This window comes from Hydra vulgaris, chromosome 08 (assembly GCF_038396675.1).
Source record: "Hydra vulgaris chromosome 08, alternate assembly HydraT2T_AEP".
NCBI lineage: Eukaryota > Metazoa > Cnidaria > Hydrozoa > Anthoathecata > Hydridae > Hydra > Hydra vulgaris.
The window spans coordinates 59,849,905-59,861,973 of NC_088927.1; the positions used below are offsets into that span (position 1 = coordinate 59,849,905).

The 12,069-nt window shown below is 29.3% G+C and overlaps 1 protein-coding gene across 1 annotated transcript; it reads left to right on the forward strand.

Annotated features, from left to right (window-relative positions):
* Window positions 1-4,397: 4,397 nt before the first annotated feature.
* Window positions 4,398-5,072, forward strand: LOC136083508 (uncharacterized). The gene has a single exon (XM_065802910.1). The coding sequence runs from the start codon at window positions 4,398-4,400 to the stop codon at window positions 5,070-5,072; it is 675 nt and encodes a 224-aa protein (XP_065658982.1).
* Window positions 5,073-12,069: the final 6,997 nt, after the last annotated feature.

Sequence of the window (12,069 nt, forward strand, 5' to 3'; positions counted from 1 at the left end):
TAAGTTAAAAACAGTAAAAAAATAAAAATTATGTTGTTTATGTTATCTTGTTTGAAATTTATTCTAGATTCAGAATCAGAGCCGTAACCACAATTTTGATATTAGGGGCCCTAGGGTTTATTTAAAGGAGGATGGGGATAAAAAATTTGCTAAAATTATTTTACGTATATGTTTTTCCCTAATAACGATAATTTAAAAATTTTTTGGAGGGGCAAAGGCTATATATATATATATATATATATATATAATATATATATATATATATATATATATATATATATATATATATATATATATATATATATATATATATATATATATATATATATATATATATATATATATATATATATATATATATATATATATATATATATATATATATGTATAAATATATATATATATATATATATATATATATATATATATATATATATATATATATATATATATATGTATATGTATTTATATTATTAGAATATATATATTCTATATTATAAGAATAATTGATTTTTTTTAAAGTGAAGTTTTTTCAGCTCCAATAGCAACGCCCATATCAACGGCAATATCCTGACTTTTATTAAACTAAATTTTTTATTTAGTACCTAACTATTTTTGCAACCTTTATTTCAATTTATTTAGTACCTAATTAACTTTTGCCATATATTACTAGTATATATTTTTTAAATGTGTTTGAAGCAAAATTCTTTTTTTTGACCTTGTACAAAACATTAAATTGAAAATGAAAACTTGAAATTTTCAGGGTATACTCTTCTACAATTACTTGAGGGACTGTAGCAGAATCATAGTCAACTCATGATAATATTTTAAGTTTTAAACAATTATCTTAAATAAAAAATAGATTTTTTATTTTGGCTTTAACTGCTTAAATCTGCCATAATGATAGAAAAATTTTTATCAAAAATTTCCAGGCCAGTAAAAACGTTCTGAAACCTTGTAGTGCTTGTTCTACTAAGGTGATAAGTAAGATGTTTCCTATGACAAAAACAAATAATTTACTTTCTCTGCTCTTTGCTAAAAATAATCTCAACCAATAAACTCTTTGGCATATTTTTTAATTGATTACCTTCCATTCTAAACCTGGAAAACATATATTCTCTTTTCATCGGGAGTACAACTAATGGGATAGACCCCTTTAGTTAAGTAAATATTAACATTGAGAAAGTCTTGTTCTTCTTTTTCATCATTTACTTGACCCATTTTATTTAAGAAACCTAAGTGAGTTTTTTTTTAAAAATTGCATCTACCAAACTGGTTGACAACCAAATTATATATTTTTACAAAAAAACCCTAATAATGTAAGTCATTTACGAAAAGTTTAAGTAAATACCAGCTAATAATATTAATGATACAAATAACAATGATAAAATTAAAATAACCAACTGAAACAATTACAAGAATGATAAAATAACTTAATAATTTAAAATAAATCAGTATTCGTTTTTAAACAACAATAATAATAAGCTAAAGCAGTTGGAAACTGCTTTAGTTTGTCACTATTCTATTAAATAAACCGTTCTATTAATGACACACAACTGCATAAACAACAATGATATGATTGTTTGATTAGATAAGGTATACTTTGTAGGGTTTAAGAAATAGTACAACAGACATTATAGTTGAGTAAATAAATGTAAAGTAAATGTAAATAAATAATAGTACAATCAGCAATAAGATATTATCTAACTACAGTTAAATCATATTTTGCAATGTTACCTGATAATAAGACTAATCCACCCTTTATTGAGTTGAATTCAATTTTTTTTTAACTGTTGGTGAATGATTAATAAAGTAAACTTAAATTCATGAAAGTTTACTAAATTAAAACCATATTTCAACAGTAGGCAAACTAAAATAAAATAATGGCAAAGTTAAAATCCATGAAATAAAGGAATAAAAAATAATAATTTTTAAATATAATTATTTAATAATAAAAACAAATCAAAAACTTCAAGTCTTTGAAACTTTATAACAAAAAACTTCTTCAAACTCCAAGCATAAATAAAAAAAAAAAAAAAAAATCCAAATAAACAAATAAAGCTCCAGCATAAATAAAATTATAGACAAAATAAGTATAAATATAAAGAAGAAGAACAATAAAGCTTTAAACTAATACTACTCTTTAATTAATACTACTATTTAACCTAAATTTCTAGCTTATTTACCATAAACTAACTACAACTTGTAAAATCAAACAATTATCTCACTAGTAGTACAATGAAAATGATTACTTGATTTTAAATCTGATATAAAACTTTATGACACTCTTAACTTAACTCACACACATACATATAGATACAAAAATAAAAAAAGAATAACATCATAATACTATTATGATATGGCTCATGTCTTTATCAAAATACAATAATATTACAATTACTATTATCAGTAGTAACTATATATTAAAATTTTATATAATCAAAATTACTAATAGATATTTTATTATAGAATTTATAGAAATGGCGGTGTAACTCATAAGAGTTGAAACTGAAATTACATTGAATTTCAGTTTATAACAGCCAAAAAAGTTAACAAGGATTAAAAACAATACATAAGATCTGAGATTTGAGGTTAAAATTTAAAGTATTTATAAGTGTTGTTTTTAAATGGATTTACATTTGGAGACTCTATGATTTCTTGTGTTAGTACATTCCAGTCATTTACAATTCTTTTCGTGAAAAAATTTTGTCTGATTGTGTAATTGACTCTTGCTTGACAATTAGTATTAAAATATTTAATTTGGTTAAGCAAATTTAGTTCGTCAATTTGTTTTACTAATTTAAACATTTGGATTAATTCACCTTGCCTTATAAAATATATAATAAATCTTGGAAACTATATATATATATATATATATATATATATATATATATATATATATATATATATATATATATATATATATATATATATATATATATAAATTAGTAAAAAACACTTATCTAACTTTTTTCAAAAAAAAAAAAAAGTTAGATAAGTGTTTTTTACTAATTTATTATTGCTCTGTTCTTTAAGAACATTGACCACTCCATTTGTAAAATACACTAACATAATTTACACACATATATATATATATATATATATATATATATATATATATATATATATATATATATATATATATATATATATATATATATATATAACAATATCTAGTAAAGCTAACCCTAAATATTGTATTAAAAATTAAAAAAGCATAAAATATTCAGGTATTTTGTAGACTGACATCCTTTGTAGAGAGAACCATTAAACCATATAATACTATATTATCATTCAAAGCTATAGATATATATTTATATATTTATATATATATATATATATATATATATATATATATATATATATATATATATATATATATATATATATATATGTATATATTAATATAAAATATATATGTAAAAAATATATATATGTAAAAAAATTTAGTATATGAAATATAGAATGATTATATATTTCATATACTAAGTTTTATTTTGTTTTATTCTGATTCACTTCCAACAAGGCTGTAAGCAGCCACTATTAATTTAGGAGTAACTGGAAAAAAATAGAACTATAGAGCAAGGAAACAGTTGACTTAAAAAAGTTAAAGGTTGTATGAGTCAGGAAAACAGGAAGATGGGAGAGAGTTACAAAGGGTTGAAGTGCGGGGGAAAAAACAACATATTTGCCTAATTACTAAATACTAGTATGTTTTATTTTAATGCAGTATATCACTGTTGAAGCTATCATCTCTAGTTTCATCTAAAACTAATGAAATTAGTTATTACAATATTATAATTATTGTAGTAAATATTATTATTAAATAATAATAATAATAATAATAATAATAACAGGCCCAGATTTACCTATAGGCAGACTAGGCATTGCCTAGAGCCCCAAGATTTTGGGGGCCCCCAAGCATCAGGAGATCCAATTCCAAAACAGATAAATATTTGAATTGAAAACTTTTGATATAAAATCAACAATTGTATTGAAAAAAAACTTTATATATTGTGAGTTTGCACATAAACATTCATAATTTCAAATTAATAATTTGAAAAACATGTTTTTTCTACGGGCGCCATCTCTTAAAAATTACTTTAGTAATTTTTTAGTGAAAACATAGACCCCTTCCATGTATATTCATAATTTGTGAAATAATAATGTAGGGTATAATCAAATTTTCAAATAGAAATCAAATTTCAACTTAATAAGTTGAAATTTGAGTTCTATTTTTACAGAATAAACTAGAAACTTAGATTAAAAATGATTTTTTAAGTATAGTACAATTCAATAAATTAATGTAAGAATTTAATTTGTGCATTATTTCATTCATTTCAGCAAAGAAATATAAGAATATTTGACTTTTTCCTTTATTTTAAAAAAACTAAAAAATGAAAAGAACATATAAAAGCGGAGCTCAAAAACGTAAGAAAAAAGCTGAAAAAGATGAGGAAGTCAAAAAATTACCAAGGCTTGATCAGTTTTTCATTAAAGTAAATGAAAATGCTACTGGATTGGAAACAAATAATTTGTCAGCAATCACTGAAACATCAACTCTAGCTTGTTGTGAATCATCTCCAATTAGTGCAATAACTTTAAATGATCTGAGTGCTCAAATTAATAGACAGAGTGATGTCGGACTATGGGCTGATTTGTCTAAGGAGTATGTTAAATTATGGATTCAAAAGGGGCCTGAAGTCTGTCAGAATATAAAAGACACATTTTTGGCTTCAAAAACGTCGTATGCAGAAAACGATCGCTATTGCTCAAAAAACCTTTTCACTAGCAAAAAAGCCAATGGTGAAGAATTTAAACGAGAATGGTTAATATATTCACCATCGCTAGGTAGTGTGTTTTGCTGTGTGCGCAAGCTGTTTAGAGTTTCTCAGTTCGCCCTAGCAACGCATGGATTTAGAGACTGGAAAAATTCGTTTTCATCGTTAAAAAGTCATGGGAATTCACCCGAACATAGAGAAGCTTTGCTGAAGTATTTAGAGCATAAAAATAATTATAGTGTAAAAGTTCAGCTAGACTCTAAAATCACAAAGGAACGAAATTGCTGGTGACAAGTTATGAAACGAGTAGTAGCAGTGATTTGTACTGTAGAAAAAAACTTGACTTTCAGAGGATCCAACAAAAGTTTCAGCAAAGAATCCAATAGCAATTTTATAGGATTACTAGAGCTTATTTCAAAGTTTGACCCTTTATCATCTGAACATGTGGAAAATTATGGAAATGTTGGATCTGGAAAAACTAATTATTTGTCAAAGACTGTTTGTGACGAACTTGTTGTGCTGATCGCCAAGAAAGTTTTCCAGTCGATTAGCAACGAAGTAAAAAATTCAAAATATTTTGGTTTATCCGTCGATTCTACACCAGAAATTAGTCACAAAGATCAGCTTTGTATTATCTTGAGATATGTTGATGATATAACATTTGAACCAATTGAAAGATTTATCAATTTTGTGCAAGTTGAGGATCACTCGGGTGAGAAATTAGCTGAAGTAACCATCAATTTTCTGAATTCAATTCTCAGTTTGGACATACCCAACTGTAGATCACAATCATATGACAACATGCTAAACATGTCTGGAAAATATAAAATATGAAGATGAAAATTTTGAATATCAATAAGTTGGCCACTTTTTGGCCGTGTGCTGGACATTCATTGAATTTAGTGGGTTCATCTGGTGTTGATTGTTTTATAGAGTCAATTAATTTTTCGGAATAGTTCAACAAAAATATAACTTTTTTCGTCATCAACCAAACGATGGGCTGTTCTAGAGAAATTTTTGGATAGGTCTGTTAAATCTTTGTCTAAAACCCAATGGAGTGCTTGTGCAGACTCTGTGAATACAATATATCGTAACTACGAAGACATAGAAGATTCTTTGAATAAAATCGCAGAAGATTCAAGTTTTGACTCGAATTCGAGAGCGGAGGCACAAAATCTGATCGGAAAGATGGACGAATTTGAATTTGCATTACAAACAGTTTTTTGGAACACCGTCTTGAGTCGAATAAACTTAGTTTCAAAATGTCTACAAGATTCAAAAATTACCCTAGACACTTGTTTGAATTTAATCTCATTTCTTGGTGATTTTTTTGATAAATTAGTTGGCGATTATAATGTTACTGAAGCAGAAGCGAAAGAGTTGCCTCCAGACACCGACTACACAATCAAAAAGCAACAAACAAACAAAAGATTTCCAGATGAATCTCAAACACCACAAACCAAATTGACTCCTAAAGAAGCATCTCAAACAAATATATTTGAGAAAAATTTGAAAATACTCAGTGTAAACTTAGAAGAACGGGCTAAAGCTTAACAGGATATTTTTGCACTATTTGGATTTTTGACAAATTTAAACATATCACATGAGGATTTAAAAACTAACGTCCAAAAAGTTATGGACCAATACAGTGAAGACATCGATGAAGCTTTGTATAATAAACTAATTCATTTACATAACTATATTAAGTTAACCTGCAAAAGTGAAGATTTACCTATAAGTCATTTATCATTATATAAAATTATTAAAGAAAAAAAAATGAAAATTGTGTTTCCAAATTCCGAAACAATTTTAAGAATCTATTTATGTTTGATGCGCAATCTTATTTAAGCTATTTTGTCTGATGACATTTCACATTATTCAAAGCGGACAACTTACTCTAACGTAAGACTATCTACTCCGGAGTAAATGTTCTATCGGACAGTTTACTCCGACGGACAGTTTTCTCCGTGACAGTAGAACGAGATCTGACGAATAAGGATAGTAAAAATTTCTTTGCATGCCGACACTTTGGTATTATTTCACATCTTTTATTAAGTAAGTTTTCTCCTTTATATGATAATATATTAAATTTCTCGTGCAGACAAAGATACAAACTATTGATGCTTGATTGTAGGGCTTACATTGTGCTATTATCTTACATGTAATCACAGGTTTTATATTTTTTGATTTTAGTTTCCATATTTTTTCGGAAAGTTTAGTGCCATTTTTATATTTGACTGCGTTGAAAGATTTAAGATGGTTGGCATATCTTAGTTTAAATATGGTTTCACTTATACCGAAATAAACTTTATCTTTGAATTGAGGATCTCCAGAACTTACAGTGGCTTGGTATACGACATTGCTAGAAAGGCATCGGTTGTTAAACGGAAAATTTGTTTTGTCTATGCAGTTACATTTTTTTGATGTTTTATTTTTATGGCTTTGTAAAATTTTGTTGTTATGTGCATTTATTAAAGACTTGACATTATAGCTAACTTTAATATAGTTTCGATTAAAAATTTTATGAAGCTTGTGTCCTACTGGAAAGTGTTGGTCAAGAAAAGCTAAGAAGCGATTTCCAATTTTAGATTCAACATTTTTGCTAAACAGGGGGTTGTACCATATAATTTTACGTTTGCTATGTTTTTTTTGATTTTTGTCTATTTGCGGTTGGTAGGTGAGTTTTGAATTGTCTCCTGATTAACGCAAACCCTCTTCATACGGAAGAATGGAGTTTGAACACAGAATGGAGTATTGAACACATTGAATGGAGTATTGAACACAGCTTCATTTATTGCCTTAGTTGATAATCTTAACTCAATAGCGCGAGGGATTTCATTTATTACATTAGGTGGATGGTTTGATTTAGAATGAACATACAAAAGTTGTTTATTAGGTTTACAATATGGTTGATAAGAACTGTCAATCAGGTTCAATCTTACATCAAAATAATTGACACTTTTAATATTACATTGGGTGGAGATAAATAGGTTGTTACCTTAAAAAATATGCGTAAAATGTATTTTGATTTTTTTCATTTGTTGGCCGCTTTTGTTTTCAAAAATAGCAAGTCTGTCATCACGATACAAGCCAAAATTAATTTTATTGTAATGTTGAGTAAGCTGAAACAATATAAAAATACCAACTAGTTCGCAAACTTCAGCTCCATCAAATGCACCCATTGTGACATCAAATAGTTTCATCGTTTTTAAAAATTAAAGATTTTCTTGCATATATACAGTATCGGACAAAACGAGTGCAACCAAATAATGCTAATTTAGTTTCTTTATATAAAAGTGCTGTATTTTTTCAATTTAGAGAAATAACTACGTAACTATTTAGAGACAAAGTTCTTCAAGTTTTATTCATCACAAAGTTCATTATTTGAACACGAAAATTAATAAATTAATCAAAAGTATTAAAAAAAGTTAATTTCCTTCTGGACAAAACAAGTGCAACTCGACAAAATGTTGACCAAGCTGTATTTCGTTATCAATATTTCGTGTCGAATTCTTTGTCTTCGATCACAGCCTTGCATCTTCGAAGCATAGATGCAATTAGGTGATCAATGAAACTTTGTGGAATCGCTGCCCAGGCCTTTTGGATTTGTTCAAACAGTTGATCCTTATTACAAACACCTTCACGATTAATTCTGCCGTTGACGATCTCTCACAGGTTCTCGATAGGGTTGAGATCCGGAGATTGAGGCGGCCAATCCATCACCGATAGGTGGTTGACTTGAAACCACTGCTTGACTACTTTTGCAGTGTGTTTCGGATCGTTGTCTTGCTGAAAAACCCATTTTATTGGCATATTCCATTCAGCATGAGGTAACATAACATCTTCCAGGATATTTTTATACATGAAACGATCCACTATTCCATCGTTTCGATGTATTGGACCTAGACCGTTAGCAGAAAAACACCCCCAGACCATTACATTGCCTCCACCATGCTTCACGGTCTTATGGCAGTAACGTAAATCGAGGCGTTTTCCGGCCGGTCGACGTACACGGCAAATGCCATCACTCCCAATGATGTTGAACTTCGATACATCACTAAACAGGACAGTTCGCCATTTCTGCACATTCCAGTCAATACGAGATGTAGCAAACAGGAGTCTTTTCTTCTGGTTTTTTAGTGAAATTAGCGGTTTCTTTGCAGGGCGTCGAGAAAACAATCTGGCTTCAACAGCACGTCGTCTGATTGTTTGGTCCGATACAGGCAGCTCTAATTGCTTTTGTATCTCGAATGATGATATCCAGGGATCCTTCTTGACGGATCTGACAATCATAGAATCCTCTCTAGAAGTGATGGAACGCGGTCTTCCACCTTTGTTATCTGCTGCCAACTTCCCCGTAGAATTATATTTGGAACATAGTCTTGATACGGTCCATTTTTTCACGCGATATTTATCACAAATACTTTTTTGTGACATTCCACTTTTTTCACGCGATATTTATCACAAATACTTTTTTGTGACATTCCACTTACGTAATCGCCAATCATTTTCTTTCTTAGTTCCAATCCAAGACTGTTGGGAGCCATTTTTGCACTTGAAGTCATAAAAATAATAAAAATAAGTAATCACGCTTCTCAAGGCTTACTGTGTTACATTTACCTTGTGATGATACAATAATGCTCTGTGGAACACAACGTCTTGGTTAGATGTGGACTGTATTGATGTAATGAAACAATTGTTGTATTTCACTTCTTGTATTGATGTTCTTCGATAAAACACTTTGATAAAACTCACTTCGATAAACTGTCGTGATAATACTGACTTATTGACTTACATATACTGACTGAATTACATATCGATTTACATGTCTCTTATATAGTAAAATGAACCAGTGCGAACCTGTTCTGGAAGATTCTAGATGCTTCTTTTCGATGCTTCTGGAAGCTTCTGGATGCGTCTGGATGCTTCTGAATGTTTCTGGATGTTTCTGGATGCTACTGGATGCTTCCAGATGCTTCTTCTGGAAACTTCTGGAACTCTGGTTCTCTACTGAAGAAATATAAATATACAGCTGGGATAAAAAGTAATCAAATTTTTCTTATTGCCAAGCCCCTTCAATGATATGATGTAATGGTGAAGTGTCATCGGCGTACAAGCTTAAGAGACTTCTGGATTGATAAAGAACCGACATACTGTTGACTACCTTGTTGAAGAGAAATGGCTTAGCACAGAATATTGTGAAACTCTACAAGTGGTATTAGTTCAATGTATTGAAGTCGGAGAGACTTCGGGTATAACAATTTTTTGAGAGCGATAAAATAAATACGATTTAACCCATGTTAAAAGCCCAATACGGATAATTAACGACAATGAAAAGCGCGTTTAGGGCTGGAAAACTGATTCAAGAATATTTGTTTTCAATAAATAAGGAGCTTTCTCTTTAAATTGACAAAATTTAGAGATAGAGCGGGAATAGATTGTCAGATCATCGCCGTGTTCATTTCTCACAGAGACAGAGCCTGATTTTCCACAAGGAACGTAAGGCCCGCGCCTACGGCCCCCAAAATTTAATGGGCCCCCTAATTTTCAGCTTTTAATACTTTTTTAGCCCATCAGAACTTTTCTGACGAAACAGTAGAATTTAAAAATATTTATTTCATTTCAAAAATTTTTAGGTAAAAAAGAACTAAAATGTTTTTAAATATACCTCTACGTTTTACTCAAAATATCAAAAACCTTATGTCCTGTTGCATTTCGGAATTAAAATTATGAACATATGGTCCACAACAGTCCGAAAAGTCATTTTATCTAGATCTTTTCGCCAAATGTTTACTTAAAAAAGTATAACAGTTATGACTTATAAATGTCGCCATTTAGCTGAATCAGAAATTCAGAACTTCATAGATGATCTAGAAAACAGTAAAAATGAAGATTATGAAGATGATTTGTAGATTTACTTTGATGGTATATACATTTAGTTTATTTTTCTTGACTTAGGATATTTAAAATATGAATTTTTATGATGATTTAAGTTTAAGATTTAAATTTTAAGTTGTGATTTAATTTTTTTCTTTAACCTCTTTCTATAAATAATATTTTATGTGTAAAAAAGAACTGAAACGATTTCAAGATGATTTGTTTCGATTTAAGCGGTAAAATATGTACATTCATTAAACATATTATAATTTCTCTTCCGACGCTTATTGGCTTTTAAGATTACGGTAATCCTAAAAGCCATTAAGCGTAAGCTGTATTTCCAGTAATTCGATAACTTTCTCTAGCCTTATGCTTTTTTTGTTCAACCAGAGAGCGAATATAAATATTACTATTTTAATCTCTATTTAATCCCTATATATTGAGCTATTGGAAATGTTTCCGAGAAAATATTCGTCTGGATCTTTAAAACATAAAAGAAAAGAAGAAAAATTTGTCAAAGAAAAACCAAAATGCATGTCATTGGATAAATTATTGTTCGTAGTGCTCCTGATGAAGAAATTGCTCCTGATGAAGAAATTGCTCCTCATGAAAAAATTGCTTTTCATGAAGAAATTGCTCTTCATGAAGAAAATGTTCATCATGAAGAAAGAGCTCTTCATGAAGAAAATCCTCCTATTGAAGAAAATACAGTTGAAAAAGAAATTGCTTTATAGGAAGTAATTGCCTTTGGAGATACCTGTAACATTGCAAGATAAGCCTGATAACTTGGATAATCCTGCTCTGTGGTCTCCTATGAATTCAACAATTCGAGAATATTTTGTTCTTAATCCACCAAAGCAAAATGTAGAATTTATTTCTGATTTGGGACGACAAATTGGAGAAAAAGTTAGAATGTATTCAAAGAACAATTTTTTCGCCTTAAAAAAAATGATGAAAAGATTCAACGGGAATGGCTCATATATTCTAGAGATGTTCAAAATCAGTATTTTGCTATGTCTGCAAGCTTTTTGGAAACAGCGATCAAGGTCTTTGCACCACTGGATTCCGGGACTGAAAGAATGTCACATTAAGACTGGCAAGTCATGAAACGTCACTTTTGCATCATACTAGTGTGTGCCAACTGTCTCAACTTTCCAAAACCGCTGGGCGTTTGACAGCCAAATGGCACAATAAAATCAAAATGAGCGTGCATACTGGAGAGATGTTATAGTGCGTGTTGTCGAAGTATTAAAGTTTATTGCACAGCAAGGTTTGGGTATTTTTGGTGATAATGAAACCTTTGGTTTTGAACAAAATGGCAATTTTTTAGGTTTATTAGAGTTAATCAGCAAGTTTGATCCTGTCTTAGCAGGCCACATCGGTGAACATGGTAATAAAGGAAAGGGCCATG